Source organism: Dermacentor albipictus, chromosome 6 (genome assembly GCF_038994185.2).
Source record: "Dermacentor albipictus isolate Rhodes 1998 colony chromosome 6, USDA_Dalb.pri_finalv2, whole genome shotgun sequence".
Taxonomy (NCBI): domain Eukaryota; kingdom Metazoa; phylum Arthropoda; class Arachnida; order Ixodida; family Ixodidae; genus Dermacentor; species Dermacentor albipictus.
The window spans coordinates 63,554,548-63,580,821 of record NC_091826.1 but is presented as its reverse complement, the minus strand read 5'-3'; the positions used below and the strand labels follow the sequence as shown (position 1 = coordinate 63,580,821).

Sequence of the window (26,274 nt, the reverse complement as noted above, 5' to 3'; positions counted from 1 at the left end):
GTGAGTGTCACTTTCCCATTTCACGATTATTTTAGCCGAGGCGTCAATAAATCGAACCACGCGCTGCGGCAATCTCAAAGTCAACTGTAAACAAGGCGATCGAACTAATGCATCATGCGGGTTATCTTACGCACCAACAAATGTGGTCATGCCTGGAGGCCGGGTTGGTCACCTGGTCCACCATGGCTGTGTAGAAGACGCCGCAGTTGTCGACGGAGACCTTGCGGAAGCAGGACGCGTTCTGAAGATACTCTGTGATGGAGCAATTGTCAAAGATCATTCGTTGCTGTGTCTTAGTTTATTTTTTGGAACTTAATCAGTGACTATAACATATTTTGTGATCACAAATAAACGTTCGGCAGAGATCTGCCTGGTTCGGAACAAATGAATTAGATAATAATAAAATTGACTTCCGGGGCTAAACACGCTCCGCGCACTCCTCCCTTAAAATAAAGATACCTGTACATGTGGTGTTTCATTTGTTAGCTTGTTAATTTATACTTCCTTGTAGCCCTAGTGGCCGTTTAAAGACGATGCAATGAACGATGATGCCAATAATATAGCTATACCCGCGCAAACTGAGAAAAGAGAAAATGTGATGTACCGCCAATTGTGATGCAGTTCTCGGTGATAATGTTGCGACCAGCTCTTCACACAAGTCAAGAGAACTCTAGTTTAATGCAGCAGCCGTTGCTTTCTCCCGGCACCTAGTCTTTATTCTTCTTTATTCACCACAGGTCACGGAACAAGTACAAGTCAAGTGAGTGGATAGAGCAGGTGAAAGACGAGATGCCAGGAGAAGCAATGTCTGTTGCAATAAGGTATAGTAGTCTTGCGCTATGTCAAAATGTGTTGAAAAGTATGCATTACTCTGCAAAATAATGATCACGTCCCATCATTTTTTTTTCTTCTTTCCAGTCCTTTTTCAGTCTGTTTAGTACAGGGAAAAATAGAAAAATAAATAAATAAATAAATAAATAAATAAATAAATAAATAGACTATTTATTTACCATAACAAAGAACTGTAAGGCCACCTGGACGACAAACTGCCGCAGCAGCTTGACAAAGACCAAGGGTCTTTTACATGGACCCTGGGCCTTAAGCTGCTGGTGTGTTGTGACATTGAGCTCTTGATTTATGCTTAGATATGCATATTTATCTCCAGCAGTAGGCTATTCAGCCCATCAGTGGCTACGGATATGTGCACTCAAAGACTTGACAATCTTTCCCACTAATGCGGCGAGCTATTAGATGTAATTACCTGCTATAAATGCCTGTTTTCAGTCACACCTACTTTTATTGCGGGACCTAAACGTGTCGATCAAATGCATCACACACTTGACAGAGCGGACTACGTCATTTGCCACAGCACGAAGTGCACTGTCCCGCGAACGTTAAGTGGTACGATGGCTACGAAAACGACAATGAGCCACGAAATAAAAAAGGGATTAAAATTGCAGCGAGAGTGCCGCATGACAATGCAACACTGTTGCAAATGTCTGAAAAGCACTAAGCCTAGTGGGTAAATACACGGTGACAATGTCCGCCAGTGAACAATAACATGTTAAGGCTTTTAAAGAATGAATTCTCCAGTCATTGAAGGCAGTGTACGCCGTACATCATAAAAAGAAACGAAATCAGATCGCCTGCGTACAACCCGCACAAAACCAACAGCCCGTTCCACCGCGTATCTAGGCGTCGATCGCTAGAGTCGGCTCCAAACCAACAACGGGCAACACAGAAGCCTCCGCCATTGTTCGAGGTCACATTCCATACAGCACCACGCAAGAATGCGTTTCCGACTTCCACCACGCTGCATGGGCCCCCCCGTCGTCGAACGCGTCTATTATAAAACACCCATTGTCGATTTTGGCGTCCCGTAAATAAGTGCGACGCGAATAACAAACCTATCGAAAACGGAAGCCCGATCCGGCCGGGCATACCGCCGGCCGAAGCATTGAACGCGGAAGCTTACATGGGCCACGGACAAAGTTTCTTTTCTTTCTTTTTTTTTATCCGATCCGCATAACGCGACAATGCAGCGCGTCGGCAGACACAGGTGCGCTGATCGCATCAGCGAGTCTGCATATGTGGCGGCGCGAACCGTTATGCTGCATCGCGTTGAATGAGACTTTGAGGAAACGACGGTACCGCCTCTTACACACACACACACGCACACATACACGCGCACACACACACGAACACGCACACACACACACACACACACACACACACACACACACACACACACACACACACACACACACACACACACACACACACACACACACACACACACACACACACACACACACACGCGCGCGCGCGCGCGCGCACACACACACATCTCCGCTTCCATAAACTCACCATCCTGTACTTCCTCTGCTGTACTAATTTCTTCCGCCCTATTATATGGCCGCAAAGCTATGGTCCTTTCCTCTTTCCTTGGCCCGGTGAAATCCGCATACAGTGCGGCAGTATCGTCAGCAGGTTTGGTTTCTTTCTTTCTTTCTCTCTTTCTTTCTTTCTTTCTTTCTTTCTTTCTTTCTTTTATCACCCACACAAGCGAACTGATCGTCACATGTTAGCTCCGCATGGGGCTGGGGGTGTTTCTATATAGGTACGTGGCGTGGGTTAATTGTAGATGGCCTTTTTACCTTCCCTCCTTCACTCTTTCTTTGTTTGTGAGCGTGAGTGCGCATGCCTGCATTTGTGTGAGGGTAAAGAAGGGGAACTGCAATTTTAACAAATTAAAGAAAAAGCGATTAGTAGCGCTTAAGTAAGCTTTACTATTGCAGCCGGGTTTCAATGACTGGCTAACAAGACTTGCGAAACAATGGAGGGAGTGGACAACCGGAACGCAGTGAGCGGCAACAAACGGACGCAGTTTGTTCCTTTTATTTATTTTTGTCCCGTCCTTCGCGCTGACGGTACCAATGAGCTGCGAAACAAATCGCGACCTAAACGCCAAATCGAGTGACGCCTAAAGGAATCGACGACACACACACTGGACAAATGATTTACTTTTCTTCTCTTGGGCCTTGCATCGTTTTGTTTAGCATTCGGTTTATTATTGAGTGTCAGTTTATTATACAGCGACAGTTCTGCGGGAACTTCTCAGTGGCATCGTTTTTCTCTTTTTTTTACACTGGGATCTTACGCGCCAAAATCACGATCTGATTATGAGGCAAGCCGCAGTGGCAGACTCTGGATTACTTTTGTTTACCTGGGGTTCTTTAGCGTGCCCCTAATGCATGGGACAAGTGCGTTTCCGCATTTCGCCCCCATAGAAATGCGGCTGCAGTAGCCGGGATTCGATACCGTGACCTCGAGCTTAGCAACGCAACACCACAGCCGCTATGCCACCGCGGCGGGTCAGTGGCAATGGTTCATGTTCTTGGAGCATGATATATATGTTTAAAGACTTGCCTGGCCACGTGCTTGTTGGAACGCTTCACAAAGTAGGTCAGCTATTTAAGATAAATACGCCGCACGAGTTATCATTTACAGTAGATTTTTCAGTTTGTGTTAATTCACTCGTAAATTATCGTTTTGAATTATTAGAATTATGATTATGTGCAAATTACATGTCATTTCGTGCTTTGGACAGCCTCCACTGCGGGACACGACCTCTCAAGGCAAACCAATGGTTTTGATAAGCCCAGATTTCTGTACAAGGAATTTCCATTAATATTACAGCGAAGCTGTTAAGGGCTACTTTCCCCACTATCGTGTCCGTGTGTAGGAAAAATGTATCATCATCAGCAATGGCTCGAGCGTCGTCGCCTTCTTCCACAGCTGACTTCGATGCGGCTCGTCATTCCAGCGTAGAATTTCCCCGAGTGCGGAGCATTGGGAGAGCCGGCTCGTCAGCTGCGAGCTCGCCGTCCGAAGAAGATTGGTGGAGCACGCTAGGGACGCGGCCAAACTCAGTGGAGCCCTGGACTGAGGGACCACCCGTGCTGAAGAGGCTTCCCTTCGACGAGAAGACAGCGTGAAGAAGAGAAGACCTCGATCCGCGAGATTGCATTTATATATTGCATTTTATATGATTCAATAAATGTTTCTATCTCTCTCTCTCTCTTCTGTCGTCGTAATGGGGAGGCCGTGTTGACGGGGGTATGAGCCATTGCTTAAGGGGGCATGAGCCATTCATTGTCCTACGTGACGGACAGATGTAATTTTAAAGCAATTTAATTTTGAAAGCGCGCAAGCGGTAATGCCGGTCGTGTGTTGTTAAAACCACGCCACCGAGCCAACTCGAGACATCGAACGCGAGCGACAACGACGGACTGCGGGGATACCGTCACTGGCGTCCTTCTCTCCGTCGCAGCCGAACGTGTGTTTGACCTCATTAAGAAACCGAAAGACGTAACCAATAATTGAAAAATATACTTTGATGAACCGTCGGGTTTTACCCAGTGATAAACACCGGTTTCAGCTTTGCTGGTTAGCCATCTGTACGGAGTGCTTTGCCTGATAGTTCTTTATTATTAATAATTCGTGGTGTCACCGCCAGACCGCTTTAGACCAACAGTAAAATAATGAATGAAGGAATAGAACAAAAATCAAGCGTCACCAAATCTAGAATTAACCTTCAATTCTAAACGTAACATCATCATCAACAACAACAACATCATCAATAACGATAACAGCCCATTTGACGTCTACTGCACGACGAAGGCCTCCCTCAGCGGTCTCCAGTTACCAGGCCTGTCTATTGCCAGCTGACAGCATCATATTTCCGCAAATTTCCTAATTTCATCACATCAGCTAGTGTTTTCTGGCGTACTGCGCTTCCCTTCCCTTTACACCCATTCGGTAACTGTCATGGACAGCCGGTTATCTGCCCTACACATTACATAACCTGCCAGCTCCATTTCTTGTTCTTCATAGACAGTTTTCGGCAGCCCACTACCGTTTGCTGAATATCGGGTTGCCGAAGAGGTGTACGGTAGCAACAACGCTGGTAGCGACATCTTGTGGCACACAGCTTAACCAGGGGCACCCAAAGGCCTTTTGTTTGGTGGATTTTGCGGGTCGTGCCAACAGGCGCGTTCAGCCGGACGATCTAGACCAGCAAGTGCTCCGCCCGAGTTCTCTTACAGTGCGTCACCACATGCCCGTCAAACCGGTCTCTCTCGGGAATGCAAGAAAACGGGAAGCTCTGCGGGCTATAACTGATCTTTTCGGGAGTGCAAGGCGTTGCAGGAACGCGTACTTAACTGATCGTGTAAAGCGTCGATCCAGGCATTTCGATTCCATTTTTTTTATGTTATTGCGAATACTCCGTAAAAAAGAAAGTATTACGTAAGGAACCGCATGACATGGTCTTTAACGTGCAGTACTTTTATTATTTTCCTCGGACGAGGACACTCACGCAACGTAAACACATTTCAAACGCGCTGTAGTTTGACAAAGCATCACAAGGCGTCTCTTCACTTGTCCCGTCGTCTTCATCGAGGACTGAAGCAAAGATTTCCTCTGTCTCCATTGTTGCCCACGCTTTTTGTTAAAGACATAGAATGACGACTGGAAAGCATAAAATTCGATTTCCATCTACTTTACACCTGTTAGGGACAAAAGGTGCAACAAAAAGTCCAGGGAAGGTCCCCGGAACTTGTGTATTCGGACGACATAGTGCAACTAGCGAACAATCTAAAGGATTTATAGAGACTTGCGAATATAAATGACAATTAATACAGCGACGCACCTCAAGTTTAGCCCAGAGGAATCGGGAGGTAAAGAGACGAGTAATTACGGGGTGCCAATTCAACAGCAAGTCAGAATAAACGTTCACGTATAAACGAAGGAAAGACTTACTCGAACATCCAACAAGGTAATCTGAAAATAAAGGGGAAGCGGAATGCAGCAATAATGAAACGCAGATCACTTTGGGGCCACGTTAAGTATAACCTGGTGCGTGGAATGTGGAAAAGGTGTAGTGATTCCAGCGCTAACGTTCGAAAATGCAATTCTGTGCTTAAAATCGAATATCGAGTGGTGGTTGGAAGTGGGCCAAAGATCGGTAGGCCGGTTGGCTTTGGGAGCCCACGGTAAAACCGGAAGTGAGCCAGTGCAGGGTGACGTGGGTCGAGCTTGATTTTAAGTCAGAGAAGCGCAGAGTATTGAAGAATGATTAAGAAACATGTATGAAAAGTAATGGGCGGCTAAAGTGCACAAGTATCTGTACTTCGAAACTGCAGACACTGAATGGAGGAAGAGGTCAAGAAAGGTGGCGATCAACTAGAGTAATTGAATATGTTAATAGACGACTAGGAGTCATAAACAAGAGAAACAGAGACAGGGCTATGGATGCAAGGAATGTAAAAAAAAAAAAGACCGTGAAGATTTGCATGGTCTCAACGCAAAGGGGAGTGCCTTGCTGTTTGACACCCGAGCTGGCTTGTTGAGGACAAATGAATATACTGGAGCAACTATGCTCTATAGTACGAAGTATACGTCTGCTGCAAAAAATAATAAAATAAATAAAATGAAGCCACTTGGCATATCCTAATGGCATGCCAAGATATTAACCCAGCGTGACCCGTAGGAAGTGTCTACCCTCCAAAGCGTTGGGATCCAAAGAAGTTGGAAGGATTAGCTCGTCAGCAGTTGAGATAAGTAAGAGGTGTCTAGAGTACTGGTGGGAAAAAAAAGCACACTATAGATGGATAGAACCGGAGTCATTGCAAGTGTGTAGGCAGGGTTACAATATAGTTACAAAGGTCGCGTTAAGATCGGGATCACGTAGGCAAAAGGCTAGATGGTGATATATGTCGAAAAACCTGAATTAATCAAGCGGGCTAGGTGGCTGTTTGTCTCCACCCCGTTTCAAAGGAGATGACAATCATCATCATCACAATCAACAACACCACCACCACCATCGTCATCATCATCATCACCATCGTCGTCGTCGTCATCGTCGTCTTCTACGCTACTCGTCATGTTGAACGAAAATGAATTAGCCCCGCTTAGCTTCGCCCTTTAGGCTACACACCTTTGCTCTCCAATTCGTACCTCCTTCTCCTTGGCTCTTAACATTACGTCTCTCATTCCTCGTTCTATCGCTCGTTGAACGACCCTTTGTTTATCCTCAAACACTCATTGCAATACCAAAGTAATTGGGTTGCTAAGTATATACTGGGAAGGATGACGTAAGCCCCAGAAACAGGGAACATACAAGAAAGTGAAAGTGAAAGCTTATTTTCTTTTCAAAGAAAAGATGGCGCCAAGACAAAAGGCAAGAGCCTGACAAGGTCCTGGTCACCCGTAGAACAGCTGGCATTGTGCACGAGCACTTCACAACAAGTTCACAATGAATTTATAAAGCGTTGTAAAAAGCATGAAGCAGTAAGTTAACATGCGTCAGATTTGTACTAGAAAAGAATAAATCGAATACACAACTTATCGTATGAGCGGCATAAAGATACATATCTTTTTTTACAAACATAGAAATGTCAGTCTTAAAAAACAGAAACAATATCACAAAGCTTACCACATGTGATATTCAACATGTGAAAACCTGCAGTTTTCAGATTAGATTGTCCTGCAGCAACGCTGGAGATAATTTGGAGCAAATGACTGAGGACCATAACAGACGAAAGTTGCGAGATTAATATGCAGAAGGCTAAAGTAATTTAAGCGGCCTGGCACGAGAATGATGGTTCATGATTGGAGTTAGCCTTTAGAAGCTCCGCACAGGTACATTCACCTTGGCCAGAGCAGTGTCACGCAGGGGACCCAAGTCATAAGAAAGAAACTTCCGGGCAAATGAAACGGTTGGAGAGCACATGGCGGCAACAATCACGTCATGACTAGCGATTTGTGCTTATCCTTGAAAAAAAATTACAACAGAAACTCCACTGGAGTTGTTGAAGTATGCGTAAACGTTGCGCCACTTGATCACCTCCATGCAGCCTGGTGTCATTATCAATCTTATCTAACTAGATCCGGCCGGTATAAATCTTTATCAACCATTGTCGGTCATTAGGATTCTTATCGGACTAGATCCGAGCCTTATAAACTTTTATCGGTTGTTATCAACCTTACCGGACTCGATCCGTCCCTTATCAGCCCATATCTGTCCTTAACAACCTTAACGGACATGATCCGGCCCTTATCAACAATCATTCCTTATCAACTTATCGCTCCTTATATATCAAGCTTATCAGAATTGCTCCGACCATTATAGGCTCTTATCGCTCTTTCGCACCTTATCCATCCGCGTCGGACCCCTGTCAACCTTGATGAGACCCACATAATCCCCTGTCACACCTTATCATCCTCATGAACTCACTTACTGGTTGTTTGCGTGGCACGACGCGAAGCACATGAGCCCTCAGAGATTAGTGGCATTTTGGTCGGTGAGGAAGCCGCATCCAGCGACCATCGAAACACGTCGAGGGTGTGTCGTGTTAGGCATTAAATTTTCACAAAATCGGAACTTCCTTAATGTATACAATGCTCCAAGTCGTGTGCACACGTGGTCGATAGAGGGCTTTTATTCCACGATCACCAAATCTTTTAAGTAAGCCTTCATAGAAACCGTTCTCCTTTGAAATTTATTTGGCACCACCAGCACAACACATTCATATTATTTAGATATTATTCACCTTCTGGAAGCGTTGGGGCAAAAAAAATATAGAGAAAGGAAGGTGGGTACCACACTCGGCTTCTGCGCGGGGTGTTGTAGGTTCTAAACTCACCACCACCGACCTTCTTTCTTGCGAATTAATTTTGTCTTATAAATTATTTCTTTTTAGCGGTTCATCTTACGTGACGGATAGACGTACTGGTTCCCTCGTCGTGTAGGCACAGAAATGCTTACGCATTTAAAAGTGTGCAATCGCTACATCCAGCTGTACTAAGGTACGGGCCTAGAATTCCATACAAACGTTATGTGCCAGGTAAGAAACATCAAATGAAAGGGGTGTATTCCGCAAGTGTCCACGTGAAGCACATGAGCGCTTGGTATGCTGGTGGAGTCCTGATTGGCTGGGCGGGCGTACGCGTCAGAAGGAGACAGGCACGTGACCCCAGCCCATCAGCATTTCAGCAGCAGACGACACGTCCGCGTACTAGATGGACACTTACAGAATACCCCTCCAGGGCTGCGCACATACGCTATTCCTGGCCGTAGGGCTCCGGGAGGAAGTGGACGAGGACGCAACGGAGCGCGAGCACTTTCAATGACGCGTAATCGACGGGAAGTTCGCGGCGCATGCGCGTTGCATTCCGCGCCGCCGTGTACGGCTGCGAGCGGGACCGGACGCCGTCCACAGGTGACTGATTCTTTTCACGGGCACTGCGGCACGCAGCAGTGAGCGCCTTTCTGCAGCACTTCGGTCGCGCACATTGGGAAGTCGGAGGGCCTCGCCGTAGAACGCTGGGATTTCTCCGCGCAGCAAAGGCATTGCAAAGGCATATCTGTGTGTTTCGCCTCTACGCCTCAAGCGTGGTTTCACACGGGACGATGAACCGGCACTTTCGTCGAGGAAATATTAGTAGAAAAGGCCAGGAGGGAACGTCGAGTGTTGAAATTGAGGCCAGAAAAAGAGGCGGCCCAGCAGGTGATTAAGTAAAGGCAGATTTTATTGCCTCCCACCCCCGCGTTAAGAGCAGGCTCTTCCGAAGAGACAGCGCGCGCGACAGATGCGCGCAACTGTCACACTTACGCGTAGCAACGAGGCAACGGACATAAAAGAAGTATGCGTCGCAATGAACCCCCATAGTTGCGTAAGTATATCGGTAGAAAGCGTATACAGAGTGGTTGACAAAGCAGCCAGGCAAATGCGCATCGATTAAAGCCTGCCGGAAGCCGAACACACTGGGCTGAACACGCCGCGAGCAGGGTCACGTGTTGGACCGACTTTTGTAGGCACGGAAGAAAGAAAAAGCGAAGGAAACGACTTTGCGGATAGCTGGTTTCTGAAGGATGGCTGCCGCACGGGGCGGCGTGCTTTCCAGTTTCTTTCTTTCCTTCGTAACATGCGGCATAGGTATGACGAGACATCACGTGGTACCTCTGTCATCGCAACGTTCCGTCCCTCTTATTTTATTATTTTTTATTAAATTATGGGGTTTTGTGTGCCAAAACCACTTTCTGATTATGAGGCACACCGTAGTGGAGGACTCCGGAAATTTCGACCACCTGGGGTTCTTTAACGTGTACCTAAATCTAAGTACACGGGTGCCTTCGCATTTCACCCCCATCGAAATGCGGCCGCCGTGGCCGGAATTCGATCCCGCTACCTCGTGCTCAGCCCTCTTATTTTCGTTTCGTGATATGGCGTGAACCGCGACCACTAGCTAGTATTTCAGCCCATGTCTCCGAGAGAAGAATTTTTAGTTATTCCTTGCATTTTTTTACGAGAAAGATAACAGAGGTATCTAGTTTCTGTATTTGAATTCAGGTGTTCACACTATCACTACATTTAAAGTCTAGCTAGAAAATTATAGGGGACTAGTTGATACGGCATGACTGCGGCGTTCCTACGTGTTCTACCTTTGCAGTGCCACATATTTGATAGAGTTATAGTTAACCTTGAAATATTTAATTGTTTAACTGAAAGGCATGATAATGTGCGGCTAAATTTAAAAGTTACCACATCACCTCTGCTTCTTAGGAAAGTCTTTATATAGCAGTAGTTTTTCATTCACTCCAAGCCCCATTCTCTGAAAATGTACAACTTTCTTCCCGATTGTATGCATATGCAGCTGCACGAATGGCCCATGAACTCAGAAGTGTCGCCGTCTATAAATCATGTCTACAAATCTGTTTTTGCATGCTGCATAGACACAAATGGTAGCAGAACAAAATGGTAGTGAATAGCACGTTCGTTAGTGCGTACATTATTACACCAGACTAGAGAACTTGAATAGCTCAAATTTGACCGCACACAGAAAAAAAAGAAGTTTCTGCATTCCGATCTCCGTGCATTGTGAATGCTATGGGATCATAATGCTACCAGCTGCATACAGGCCGGCTTTATCGAGTGCCTGCATCAACGTGTGTTGAATGTTCCACGGATCATAACACCACCCCACGCGGCACGTCTCTACTGTTAAATATTATGATTTAGAAAACTACAGGGAATTTGGGTGTCTATTTGAAACAATGATATAATAAACAATACTTGGTACACAAGAGCGTTCCTTGTGCTCTGTACATTACGCGGAAAACGGGCCCATTTTGCCTCAAGATCTTTCTGTCTTTTTCTTTTTATGCGACAGCATTCTTGGCCTATTTGCCCCGTTACTTTTGGTCGCAATTCTATATAAGCACGTACGAGTACCGAAGATCTACAAGTATGGCCAGCAGACTAGAAAAAGAGAGCGAAACACAAAGTGAACGAGGACAATGCTGGACAAGGAAGGAACAAGGACAATAAAGACAAGGAAGCATTTTGTTCCTGTCTGCTGGCCATTGAATAATAATTGACCCATTATTCCAGCTTTAAGCTATTTTTTCAGGTACCCAGAAGTATACACATCGCAAAAAGCAGTATGCGATCGCATGTTCTCACACACATCAGAACTGTAGCAGTACAAATAATGAAAGGAAACAAAGAATGCCCATTTCTGACCTTTCTGGTAGCGCTCTGAGCTGCATATTGCATGCACGGTGTCGATCGAATCGCCGACGGCGTTGTTAAACTTTGACCTCTGGTCCTCCGTGGCACAGTCGGTCACGTATCGGCGGATGCAGTCCACGAAGCGGCTCCACATCCTGAGGAACGAAAGGAGGCACGTCACGTGATGGATAGGAAGGCTGCTGCCACGTTACAATATCTCTTTCGTTTTTTGCTTCAAGCGACAGCGAGACAGATACAACACACACTCATCATCATCATCATCATCATCATCAGCCTGCTTGCGCCCACTGCAGGGCAAAGGCCTCTCCCATGCTTCTCCAACAACCCCGGTCATGTACTAATTGTGGCCATGCCGTGCCTGCAAACTTCTTAATCTCATCCGCCCACCTAACTTTCTGCCGCCCCCTGCTACGCTTCCCTTCCCTTGGGATCCAGTCCGTAACCCTTAATGACCATCGGTTATCTTCCCTCCTCATTACATGTCCTGCCCATGCCCATTTCTTTTTCTTGATTTCAACTAAGATGTCATTAACTCGCGTTTGTTCCCTCACCCAATCTGCTCTTTTCTTATCCCTTAACGTTACACCTATCATTCTTCTTTCCATAGCTCGTTGTGTCGTCCTCAATTTGAGTAGAACCCTTTTCGTAAGCCTCCAGGTTTTTGCCCCGTAGGTGAGTACTGGTAAGACACAGCTATTATATACTTTTCTCTTGAGGGATAATGGCAACCTGCTGTTCATGATTTGGGAATGCCTGCCAAACGCACTCCAGCCCATTCTTATTCTTCTGATTATTTCCGTCTCATGATCCGGATCCGCCGTCACTACCTGCCCCAAGTAGATGTATCCCCTTACGACTTCCAGTGCCTCGCTGCCTATTGTAAATTGCTGTTCTCTCCCGAGACTGTTAATCATTACTTTAGTTTTCTGCAGATTAATTTTTAGACCCACTCTTCTGCTTTGCCTCTCCAGGTCAGTGAGCATGCATTGCAATTGGTCCCCTGAGTTACTAAGAAAGGCAATATCATCAGCGAATCGCAAGTTACTAAGGTATTCTCCATTAACTTTTATCCCCAATTCTTCCCAATCCAGGTCTCTGAATACCTCCTGTAAACACGCTGTGAATAGCATTGGAGATATCGTATCTCCCTGCCTGACGCCTTTCTTTATTGGGATTTTGTTGCTTGCTTTATGGAGGACTACGGTGGCTGTGGAGCCGCTGTGGATATCTTCCAGTATTTTTACATATGGCTCATCTACACCCTGATTTCGTAATGCCTCCATGACTGCTGAGGTTTCGACTGAATCAAACGCTTTCTCGTAATCAATGAAAGCTATATATAAGGGTTGGTTATATTCTGCACATTTCTCTATCACCTGATTGATAGTGTGAATATGATCTATTGTTGAGTAGCCTTTACGGAATCCTGCCTGGTCCTTTGGTTGACAGAAGTCTAAGGTGTTCCTGATTCTATTTGTAGAACACACACTCATTCACAGACAATTCACCGATGAAAATGACAACTTGTCGCACAGCAGAAAGACAACAGACTGTACGGCCAGAATACATGGTAACTAAAACAAATCGGGCCACTCGGCCCCTCAGGACGGGGGACTTATTCAAAGAAGAATTGACGCCCCATAACGTGAATACATTAATCTCGAAACAGCCAATTTCGACATCGTGAACATGCCAAACGTGTCGGCCTTTTTCCGCTTCGCGGAAATCTGGATCACCGGAGGAGGTCACGTGTACTCGGGCTTGCCTCAGTCCAACCGTCACTTCCTCACAAGGCGCAAGTGCGTTTCGAAACGCGCCTACAAGCTTCACAGCGCTCGCGAGGAAACCTCACCGATGGCGACACCCATGTCGTGCAGCAGTCGAAAAAAACCCCGCTGACTCATTTACGGACGAAACTTGGGGACGCCGGTTATCAAAAGACCTAATCTCGAACGACTGTCTTCGGCTGGCTGGTCTCCAGGAAGGCTGCAGCAGACTTGCCCGTGAGCGGCGCGCGCGAATCAGGGCTTGACCAATGTGGTCACGAGCGAACGACAACTACCGCAAAACCCCGTGCGCGCACGTTCTCCGGTCTTTGGAAAGGTCCGCGCACACTTTTTCCTCGAACTGTAACCGGAGTGTGACCAACCCGACAAGCTTAAAGCCGGCATGCGGGCATGCGTTTCTCAATGCATTTTTGAGTAAACCCGGGAAACTCGGTAACTGCATGCACTATGCAGAAAGTGTGTTTTGAATTTCTTCTTTTATACTTGCAGTGGATAGTTCGCGCTAAAGTTACTGTTGAAAAGTATAGACCCCGGGAAAGCCTTTCCTGCACGTGATCAAAAACTACAACAAGAAAATAGCTACACGAGCAACGGTATTTAGAGAACTCACCAACTCTTCGAGCAATGAGTATAATGCACGGAATTACTTTTGGCAGTAATTTCATGAGAAAATTTGTCGTTACTTTCGTGGTTAACTTCCTCCAAAGTACATCTGCAGTGGGTTAGAAACCTAGTCTAAGCCATATAAAAATTTTCGAATGTTCTTTGCCATGAAAGTGTAGACTCTAACTTCGACGTATACCTGCTTCTGCCGAAGATTCCTTAGGCCATCGTGCTGGTCGTTAACGGTAATGCCTGAATTCAAGAGTCAAGCTTCTAAAAGTAATGTCGGTACAAGTGTAGCGTACTGTGAGCGAATGTTATTTACCTACCACTGACTACAAGTTTTTGGAACACGTGACCTTTGCAAACGCTCTATGATGACGGAAACGGCAGAAAAACAAACATTTATACATGCTCAACGCATTCTTTGAGGTTAAACTCACACCGTTCCACTATCGCCGTACACCTACTCGACCCAGGTGCTTCCAAAAGTATTGTTTAGATGTTTGCGCTCTTTGACTAAATAAATTGGTTAAAATAATTCCGGGTGCCCTTGAAAGATAATTTCATAGTGAATGCTACGAAGCCATTGTTTCTCAGTCATGTGTGGTAGTTTACCACGTTTTTTTCTTATATTCTTCATCGTTGTGTCATATACTAAATCAAATAGACAATGTTGTTCGAAGCTTCTAATATCGCATTAATGACATGATGCACACTGAGATAGTCCATTATATGAAAGAGAGGCTTGTCATCAGAAAAAATAGCTTGATAAACAATCACATATACACCGAGACATTCTGGTTTATCGCGTTAGCTTGTGGAAAGAAAAAGGAAAACACTGTATGAGTGGAGTGTACCGTCAGCCACAAAATTTTGTGGAACCCGGAATCTGAGAAAAAAGAAGGTGAATACCTGCACAGCCTCACAACCCAGCCTAGTATTCGCATTTACAACCTCTACCGGTATAAGGGAGCAGCATTGTGATGTTCGGTTTTACTGACTACTGTTGCAGGCTGCTCGGAGATGGAACGTTTTCTGAAATCCTGTGGTTGGTAAGCTTTTGTGGTCGACTGTACGTTAACGGTTGCTGCATCCCTTGCGTTGCTTAGAAACCTTTACTGCCTCATTTCCTCGCGGCCACCATGTCCCAATGTGAGGCTCTAAAACAAGAAATAGATCATGCTAACGCTTTCACTGGAACATCACGATTCTGAAATTACTGGAGTATGCTAAAGGGCGTAAATTTATAAGTACAGCGCGAACTTTATTACCATGGAACTGTTACCATAGAACATGTTACCATGGAGCATGTTCATTAGACATGTGCTGTAAGAATCACTTTTTCGATGGTCGTGATGTCCGGATTCATGACTAATGCGCGCTTAATATTGCAGCAGTGATTAAGAACTAAATACATACGTGCTTTATGCTCAGTGCGGCGACTTGTAGCCAGCACTCTCTCTTTTTAGTCTCCGTAGAGAAGTGACTGCTGCGAATATTTCGAGGGCTGTTCCTTGTCGTGCTCCATTACAGACGATGGGGAAAAGGTTGTGTCATTGTTTACTGCATATTCTTTGCACAAATCAGTACAGCGCGTGTGCTGGTGAACAGCTTTATCGCTGTCTGTCGGTATAACTTCCACCTGACGTCTTTCTTTTTCTTTCACATATTCAAAATCACGTAACATTGCGAGGACGCTCGTTTCTAATACTTCCGCTATCGGGTTAAACTTATCAGTCGGACAAACGGCATTGCACTGCATGTGCGACGTTAAGCGTCTGTTGACCGCGTTGCTCCCGTATACATTGTTGGACGTAATGAGCTGGCTCGTCCTTATCGCGTCTTTTCTCAATCTTATCATTGTGAAGATTGTCCTTAGCGTTTCTTCTATCAGTTGACTGCGGGATACTCAGATTAACCGCGCAAGCAGTGTCAAAGATCTAAAGATGGACAAAGGAGAAACCCAAAGTCAGTAATGCTTTGAAAGAAAGCAAATCACGAGAAATTAAAGTAATTCTGGTGCATTCATGTACAGCCAGTGCTCGTGCGCGCGTTCTGAATATTTAACAGGCAAAGTCGCCAGCCCGCGCGTGCAGTGAATACTGACTTGCACATGTCGTCGACGTCTTCGATTGTGGTGGGGAACATGTACCGCAGGTCGTTCAGGAAAGGCTTGACCAGGTCGGTGCAGTTGTGCAGCTTGGACTCGCAGCTCGAAGGGCCACGGGCGTTGGCTAAGGCGGCCGCTGCGAATTCAGAGAGAGAAAAAAATAATATTTTGTTTTCAGTTAAAGGTAGGCATTAGGACTAAACTTCATAAAAAAAAAGAAATGTCGCTAGAGTTACTTCCTGTTGTCACAACATTCACTGCCTTCGTTCAATTGCGCCTGCTAACGGTAGAGTTAGTAAAATTCTTGACTAAACGAGGTAATCACTGTTACTAAAGGGTCTCAGCTACAAATGTCAAGTGCAGTTAGCTCCAGCGGGTACAATTTTTCCAGCTCATGACATATTTGTCAGACCCGTTCCGTCATGTTGCAGAGTGGGTTCCATAAAGGCATTAAAGGCCAGAAATATCGTATCCAGTGGGGTTAACTGCGTGTGTAATTGGTAGCACAGGCCAATTAGTAGCAGTGATTACCTTGTTTGGTCAAGAATGTTATTAACTCTACCGTTAGCAGGCGCAATTAAATGGAGGTAGTGAACGTTGTGACAACAGTAGAAGAATCGACATTTGGGCGAGTTGGTGCGGGTTGAACATCCTGGTTTCTGTCTTCGTCGTGTTGCGCTACCTCTTTAAGATGTTGTGACATCGGTTATAAACTGCAACGACCTTTTCCTTGAAAGTGTTGTTAGATGTATTCATGTTCTCTTGAGACTTAGTAGTGACGTTTCGGGAAACAAAGCAGTTTGTTCATACGCGATCGCTTCCTGTGTATCGCTTCAAGTTTTTTACGTTGTGTTTTGTGTTTGGAAACAGCACGCGTAAGACGTCAACAACATCTTCAGTGAGACGCACGCTATACAGATGAAAATTCTACAGTACAGCCTCCTGGGGGAGGGGAGGGGCAGGGGCGGGAAGTGGGGTGGTGGTCCTGAAAATTGCGTTGCATTGCTGAGCTCGGGCCCGTGCATTTGATCACAACCGCATTTGTATGCGGGTGAAATGCAAAAAAAAAAAAGTGGTCGTGCACTTCAGGTTCACATTAAAAAAACGCAGGTGGACGAAATTATTTTGGAGTCCCGGACTATGGCGTGCATCATCATCATATCATGGTATTGGCACCTAAAGCCTCAGAAAGTAATTTTTTAAAGAAATTTAGTACAGCGTTGTGATCCACATATCGAGTCCGTTCGAGTTAAAATTAAGTTCTTCGAACTTACTCGGTGGTACGCGATGAAAACTGTTGAAAGCAGGACATTCCAACAGCAGGTACGTGCACAAGCGTTTCGTGGCGATGTCGGCAACATGCACTAGGAGAGCCGAACAAGCACGTTTGCACTCCATGCATGTCTAGACAGTTAAACTTTTAAAAAAGAATATTTTCTGTGGTATCAGTGATCTCCCAAACTGTCAGTTTACAGAAAAAAAACAAGAAAATCTATCTATATTTCGCGCGTGATGTTTCCGAAATTCAAGCATTCATTGGTATCGCCATTTGTTAAAGGTCCTAAGTTTATATGTAAAAAATTCCCTAAAATTTATTGCACTCTACGGTGCTCCATTTTGGGAATTGAAATGCTGCACGATACGTCCACTAATTTGCATCACTCCTGCATAAGCAAGAGAAAGATGTCATTTTCTTGTACGTCACCCAAACTAAACCTTCATGCTTCGAAAAGTAACAGCGCCAAACAGATAAGGACATAGGCAAAGGAGAGGCAGCGCCAGTGTCGTATTTTTCTTTGCCTGTGTCCTTGTCTGTTAAGTGCTGTTACTTTTCGAAACATGAATTAACACCAATACGGTTAAGTATCCTTTCTAAACGTTGAAATTCCCTACACTTACACATGAAAGTTTGGCAACACTAAAAGGAAGAAAGAAGAAAGAGAAAGAGAGAGAACGAAAGAGAGAGAGGGGGGGAATAAGAGCTTGCAGTTGCCTCATCGATAAGCAAAACTAGCAATATGTAATTGACTTCGGTTAAAGATTGAGTCGCGACAAACCTCTGCTACACAAAGAGCTTCCGAGCACCAAACTGCGGGTCAGGCCCTCTGGGGCTCTGGCAGGCCTGCTATTTGTGTTTTTTGTTTATGCATGATAAAGATTGTATTGTATTGTATTGTACTGTATACGAATAGCGCACCACAGCATAAAAACAAAGCCGTTCGCGACTCTTGACAACGACCTCGCGTGCGGCGCGCTTTCTGAGCCAGTGTTACACACGAACAAACAAAACCGCGGGGCGTCCCTTGGCGTATCGAAGTGACGCAGTCGTGCACCCTCGTGTCCAAGCCATCGTTGTGGAAGGCTCTCGACCCTGACCTGTAAGGCATGACCTCCGCGAGACTCGAAAATCGTTCGCCGTCGCAAAGTTCTCAAAGCTCGCCGAGATTGCATGACAATAAGTTTCGTACGACAGTCAAGCTCTCAAAGGGCGGGAAACCCCTTGGGCGCCGACATGCGAACCGTCATGGCCAGCTGATCAGAGAAAGATACGCGCTTACGTCTTATGAGATTTTGTAATGGAAGCGACATGTGGATGGTGGACGGCCTTGCATTTCCGTGTGTCTCTGTGCACGTATTCGTTCCTGCAGGCTTGTCACGACATCGTTGCACGCGATTGTGTTTTGAGTGGAAGCGAGCGAAAGCTTGCTTCGACGTGCCGTAATGTTACGGGAAGATCGGATGTTCACGTGGTTCGTCCGTTGCTGGTGGATATAGCACCCGTATATGCACTAGCTTATGTCTGTCCTCATTGTGTCCTTGGATTTATGCATGCTCAGAGCTGACCTTTTTTTTGTAGCTGTACTTAATTATGTGTTGGTGCCTGTAGGGGGCAGCGGCTACTCTACTTATCTGACATGACAGTTGTGTTATCCTGAATTACTTGAGTACTGTAGTCGGATGTCCACAAGTATAAGTCGTCGGCGTGAAGAGAGTAATGCAAAGAAATGTGAGATACACGGGGACAACCCAGCTATGAAACAATAGACCTGCATAAGTACTTCTATTCGCAGCACGTCAGTCAGAGAAGGCCTGCTACATTTGTGCGTAGAAAGGCACTTCGAGAAATAGGCACTCGTGTGTGTTCGAAGAAAGCCTTACGATGAAACGATGAAACTTAATTGTATTTCACCAAACAAAGCTAAATTCATTCGAACGAACACACGAGGAGCATCTGGATTTGCAGCACTGTAGCAGTGAGAGCGGAACGTATATATGTGCTTTGTTGGAGGGGGGGGGGGGGGGATAGGCGAATTTTTTCTGCAGCACTCGTGCAACGATTTCGCGACAACATCGTCGTCGTAGTCATCATCATCATCATCATCTCTTCAGGACCACTGCCAGGACGAAGGCCTCTCCCAGCCATCTCCAGCTACTTCTGTCTTGCGCTAGTTGATTCCAACTTGCGCCTGCAAATTTCCTAATTTTCCTAACACCCTACATAATTTTCTGCCGTCCTGGACTGTGCGTCAATAGGTACTAACAGGAAACAGGCTCACAAGTAGTCACAGAATTATGTACCATCAAGCTCAGTTCCCTGTATACCCCCTGCAGGTATTGTCGAAGGAAGTACAATAAAGGTCCTGAACATGAATGTCCGTTGCGTTGGAGCCAAACATTTAATGGCTGAGCGAACCACTGAGCACGTTTTCACTGTATTCGATAACGCGAAATCAGAAGCTTTAGATTACTCGTCTCTGATAGATCACTGTCACGTGGCATGATTACTTAAGCGGTTGCGCCTAACACATCTCGGAGGTTGTACAAATGCAATGAGGTTACATGACAGAGACAAAGACAGATGTTCTTTAATGAAAACTGTAGAGGTTTGCCTGGTGCCACACTTAACGGGCTACTCCAGGCGAATGTGATGATACTGGATTGGATGGGAGCAGTTCTACAGTGGAATCTCTAACTGTACTTCCGGTAATCGCATATAAATAGCCTTCATAACGCGATTTAGTCAGGACAGCTCTCTGTAATCATTGTGCTGCGATCTCCACATCTAAATGTAGTAGTAATGGTAGTAGTAGTAGCAGTAGTAGTAGTAGTAGTAGTAGTAGTAGTAGTAGTAGTAGTAGTAGTAGTAGTAGTAGTAGTAGTAGTAGTAGTAGCAATAATAATAATAACGACGATGATGATGATGATGTGAGGATGATGATGATGATAATAAGGATGATGATGATGATCTATGCTCTAAGCTGTACTACCGCACCCATTGCTTCCACCCAGTTTCAATTTTTTCAGATTATCCGTCGTCGCTCTTTCGGCAACGAAATGGTCTCGACTAAATAATTTTGATCCAATTCACGACTGGCGTCGACGTCTCTCTGAAGGTCACGACACGAGTATTTAACGTCTCGCGCGGGGAGGCGGGTTCCGGGAAAAGCACCTAATCAATGCCGCAGTGTGAGCGACGAGGTGGGGCCGAAACGTGCGCGCTTGCTCCCGTGAGACCGCAGACACCGACCCGGGGGGGGGGGCGGTTAGGGGGGGGGGGGCAGCACGCATTACTCAAATGAAGCGGCGACACACCCAGTTTTCACGGTCATACCCAAATCCCTGGACGAAGCGTGGGCGACCGATCCGTGCGACGCGCTTTGCGGATACGTTTGCCGCCAGGGTGCGTTCGAACTTGCAGTCGGATGGAGACGACGTCACACGCCGAAAAGAAGGCGAAATGTTACCGTACATCATTGACTATAAATCAAAACCGACGTCATTTACTGTAAATCAAAAGGTGCCAGAGAGTTTCAGTGGTGTATATCCGTATGTGCATTACTCATTATTCGGGAATACCAGATACCTAGTTCACTGTACCAGATGTATAGATATCCGAAGCTGCACTGGCGTCGACATTTTGTTAAGCTCAGTTCAAACTGAAGAAGTATAGGTATTACTGCTATGTCCAACTATACGTATTCTATTTAGCAGCTCACGTAAACGCGTTTGCCAGCAGCCTCTAATGATTAAGTTATGGCGAGTCCTCTTCTTTTTTTTTTTCCTCGTCGATGATAACTTAGGCAACGTAAAGACGCAAGTAACGTGTTAAATTCTGGGGATTTTACATTTTACATCCCAAAACCATGACATGGTTATGAAGAATGCCGTAGTGGGGCACTCGAGGTTAAATTTGACCACCCACAGGGGTTCTTTAACCTGCACCCAATGCACGGCACACAGGCATCTTTGCATTTTGCCCCCATCGAAATGCGGCCGCTTCGGACAGGATTACATGCCGAGCGCTCAGGCTTTAGCCGCTCAATGCCAATGCCAATGTCACGGCGGGTCGCTCGTAACCTGTTATGATTAAATGAATCATCATTAGGTGTCGCTGCCACCACTGCTAATTTCGTCTGCGTCTTCGGCGTTCCGGTATATAATTACTTAAGCGTTACTCGATATAGGCTGTCCCAGCTATCATTTCTCGCGTTCTTCTTTATAAAATATACAGACCATTCTAAGCCAACATAGCCAATTGCATATTGTTCAGAGCAGAGTAGAATAGCCGCGAGTAATTATTTTGTTAATGCCAATCAATTTAATAATTAATTGCGATTAGATAACTTTTTAATCACTTTCTGAGTGCCGTGCTGTCAATGCGAGTTTGACAGTAATATATACTGTCAAACTCGCATGTTTTCAGCCGGGTAGTTCCTGCCCGTTCATTTTTTTTTTTCGGCTCGTAAACAAAGCCCACGAAAAAAATAACACGCTTAGCCATCCGTCCGCGTCAAAAAAGCAGCGCCCTCCAACAAACTTCATCGCAGTTAGTGGCAAAGCGGTGGTTGATGCGTCGTGGAAAGAGTGCGCTAACTCCTGTCAAGCATGTCTGAGGGCACTGCTTATTGGTGCAGGCGGACGGTGAGTCACGTTATCTTTCTTTTCTTCATGGGCTTTCTTTACGAGCCCGAAAAAATGAACGGGCAAAAACCCTTTGGTTGAAAACACCGGCAGTTTTAGGCTTCTTTCAATTTTCTACAAGTTCTTCAACGACAGAACGGCACTCAGAAAAGTGAATAAAAACTTACTTAATTGAAATTTGTAATGAAAATGAATTGCACCAACAAAACATATGTTACTGCCGGCTGCTCTACTCGACTGTGAGTAATATGCGCGTTGTTATCTTCGCGTAGAATCGCCTGTCTTCTTTAAAGACGGATGCATGATAACCCGTTATATTTACAGGTTTGACTAATGATGTTTCGCAAACCATACATGTCCCTCGTTCATCATGCATCGGCCACCGAGCCGTCTCAGTTTAAATACTCAGCATGTCATATAACGGAAGTACATGAGTAAGCTTCAGGCGGGGTCTCATTTGCCATTGGCTCTTGACTGGGTCAACGAAAACAATATTTCCTGTTACTATTGTGAAATCTGACAAGCCGAGCACCATCGATTGCGTTACTGTGACGTGTCAATGCTATTAAGAATTATTCGGTTTTACGTGCCAAAACCACTTTCTGATTATGAAGCACGCCGTAGCGGAATACTCCGCAAATTTCGGCCATCTGGGGATCTTTAACATGCACCTAATTCTAAGTACACGGGTGGTTTCGCATTTCGCCTCCATCGAAATGCGGCCGCCATGGCCGGGATTGGATCCCGCGACCTCGTGCTCAGCAGCCCAACACCAGCGTCAATGCTATGATAAAATGCCCGAATATATATCCAGTTTGCGTGTGCACCTCTCAAATAAGGACGTCTATGACATTTTCACGGGAGCCTTACTGGGCGCCGCCATGAGTGGTCTCTCCGATGCACGCGGCGGCTATCATCGCCCAAGAAAGGCCGCTAACTTCCACCGTCGTGCATAGATCTGCACACTGCAGACAAACATCCCACGGATTTTATAGGGTTTTACGATTTTCAGTGGACTTCTGTCTCTAGGTAGTTATCACGTGCCGTCACGAATGCAGATTCTGACCCTGCTATAGTATCGAAACATGGCGGCCACGATGACCTCGGTACGCCGAATTATCCCGAGTATACTGTTTTGCTTTTCATTGTGACCGTTTTTTCACCAGGTTATCTCTCTTATCAATTCGTCCCCCGGCGCAAGACGCACCAGTAGTGCTGCCATGCTGTCGCGCTTCTCGTGTACAGGCAGTGTCTCGACGTGCTATAGTACCCCAAGATGGCGGCCACAATGACGTCAATGCGAACTATCTATACGCTGAGCATACGCATTTGCGAAAGGGGAAAATTCTCGGGGAGACCATGAGATCTACGACTCGCGAAAGTGTACCAGACTGTCTTAATCGGTCACGTCTGTGATTTGTCGGCGTCTGCAGGCTCTCCTGTCACGACAGCTGGCGATCGACAGACGCGTTTTTTTCTCAGTGAGGGGGTAGGCAGCAAGTGCAAAGAAATCAGTGGACATGACTCATGATTGATTGGCGTTATCTCCAGTTCACGAAATTCTACACGGTTTCCATTTAAATTACTATTTATTGAGGTCAGCGTGTCGCCCTAGAGAGGGATTTATCCAGATGCGTTTTGTTTTCTTCATTCCCTAATTTTCCCCAAAGAGATAAAAAAATAATAGAAAGAGAACCTGTATGTTTCAGAGGCCGTGGAAGCTGGGTTTCGCAGTCAAGGATCGGGCGTGGTTCCACGGGACAGCTCCCAAGAGCGCTGTAGTAGTTTGGGCGCTGCGTAATCGGCAATTATTATAATGGGGCGCAAGCGAGCCGCTGTTCCTATCCTGTTCATTCTCTCCCGGGTCGTTATCAGGGTCGCCAGAACAATTTCCCTTGAACTAAGTTTTTTTGAGGGCTCGTTCATTCACTAGGTCGACTCGATCCATTTTTTTATTCCAGCGTCAGTAGTCGCAACGAGTGCGCCCGCAAACAGCGGTGAACGAACAAGGGATGCGAAATAAATAACAAAGCACAGATTGCCAATTTCATTTTGTCATTGTGGTCAGTCTTACCAGTCGGCCGTGACATAAACGTCAAAAGAAAATATTTGGCCAGCGAGATTTTGAATATCCAAGGCAAAGAAAAGGTTTGAGGCATCCTGTTGTGTGACTTTTTTGGGGTATTTAGGAGCGAACTGCCTCTTGACCTCACTAATTACCTTTTCGAATACGTACGCCTGAACATATTTGCTTAGGCACGCTGTATGCGTTATAATTTGCAATAGACGAGAACTGCATATTCGACCTTACATGTTTAAAAGGGACGCAAGATGAAAGTACCGCGAAATCTATGTCGTCAAACTCTTAACGCTAGAACCTCCTGTACTTGTCTTATCTCTATAGTAAGCAGCGCACCGCTGAAAAGGTAACGACAGCATAGACGCTTGACTAAGTGATGGTGTTAACAAGACGTCAGCGTCTTCTATGCCACAAGGCGAGCGAGTCTGAATCTGACCAGTTAATGCGACCAGCTGTATCAGAACTTGCAGTGTGACAACATTTCCGCGACACATTGCATATGGTGGAAAAGAGCCAAGGAGGACAGAGCAAAAGTGTGATAGGGATATTCTGACGCGTCCGTTCTCGCTGACGTTCGTTAGTAGAGCACGGAGGGAGGGAGGGAGGGAGGGAAAACTTTCGAGAGTTTCGCGGTTATGAGGTCTCCGTCGTCTTCATCTTCTTGGCGCTGGCGACTGGAGACCTCTTCAGCAAGGGTGGGCCCCTATTCCAGGGCTCCACTGAGTCGCGCTGCATCGCTCGCGTGCTGCACTAGGGCCCTTTGGGCCGTGAGCTCGCTGCTGGTGAGCCGACTCTCCCATTGCTCCGCACTCGGGTGTTCGTGTTTGTGGAATGCTTTATTGCGTTCGCACTCCCAGGTGATGTGTTAAAGTGTAGGTTTGGCACCGCACCAAGGGCAGGTGGCCCTGTATTGGGTCGGAAACATCTTATTGAGTACGTGTAAGTTGGGGAAGGAGTTTGTCTGTAGTCTGCGCCAGCTGGTCGCTTCCTCCTTTGAGAGGTCTTTGTGTGGTGGCGGATATCTAATTCTAGTTCCTCTATGTAAGTTCAGGGTCTCTGCGTATCCCCCCTCGCAAGCCTGTAGGTGGGTCTCCGGGGCATTCGACCACCCAGCTCGGAACGCTTCACCTCGAGCTAGGCTGTCTGCCCTTTCGTTCCCCACTATGCCTACGTGACCCGGGATCCAGATTAGTTTGTGTCGGGGCTTTTCCTTCTCGGCGGAGGTGGCTCCGCTGAGTATTCTGAGGGCAGTTTTGCTGATTCTGCCTCTCGTGTAGTTTCTGCACACCTCTTTTGAGTCCGTCAGTATGTTGAGAGATCGGCCTGTTCTATAACCTTCCGCTGCCGCCAGCGCTACGGCAATCTCCTCGGCCTCCGCTGTGCCAGCGACCTTTGCTGTGGCATACGTGATAGGGTTTCCTTCCCTATTAACCACTACCGTCGCGGCTACGCGTTCTCTTCCGTGTGGATATACGGCGGCGTCCGTGTATACTGTATTGTCTAGCTGGGCTAGCGTTCTCTCAACATATTCGGCCCTAGCTTTTCGCCTGTTTTCGTGTAAGTTGGGATCCATATTTTTTGGCAGTGGTCCCACATTAATGGTTTTTCTGAGGTGGTCCGGTACGTCCGCGTATCTGTCTGCCAGTCCGCTCGTATCCCGACCCAACCTCCTCAGGAGCGCTCGTCCCGTAGGGTTGCCTCTGAGTCTCGCGGTTTGCGTACCCAGCAGAGCCTCGGCGAGCTCGCTGAAGGTGTTGCTGATGCCCAGCTGGAGCAACTTCTCGTTCGACGTGTTTCTCGGTAGACACAGAGCCGTCTTGTACGCCTTCCTGAGGATGGTGTCTGCTTGCTCTCTTTCTGCCTTGGTCGTCACGTGGTACGGCAGGGAGTACGTGACTCGGCTGACAATTAGACTGTTGACTAGCTTCAGAGTGTCTTCTTCTTTCATTCCGTATCTCTTTTGGGACACCCTATTGACCATGCGGCCCACCTGTTCCGCCGCCTTGCTCAGCAGGCTAATGGTGTGGCTGCACTTCCGGCTGCCTTGTAGCCACATGCCCAGGATCCTAATCATGTTCTTCTCCGGGATGTTGTGTCCCTCGAGGGTCACCTCCAGTGTCGCTTGCGTTGGGTGCTTGCCGACCCTGAGGAGCTCCGACTTCTCCGTGGAGC

General features: G+C 46.4%; 1 protein-coding gene across 1 annotated transcript in view; it reads right to left on the bottom strand.

Annotated features, from left to right (window-relative positions):
• The window catches only part of LOC135912348 (uncharacterized), a 56,894-nt gene that overhangs the window by 7,590 nt on the left and 23,030 nt on the right, over window positions 1-26,274 (bottom strand). Inside the window, exons 2-4 of the mRNA XM_065444773.2 lie at window positions 16,098-16,236; window positions 11,589-11,731; window positions 135-252 (exon numbers count right to left, since the gene is read on the bottom strand). Of these exons, the coding sequence (XP_065300845.2) occupies window positions 135-252; window positions 11,589-11,731; window positions 16,098-16,236 (400 nt within the window). The remainder of the gene's footprint in view (window positions 1-134; window positions 253-11,588; window positions 11,732-16,097; window positions 16,237-26,274) is intronic.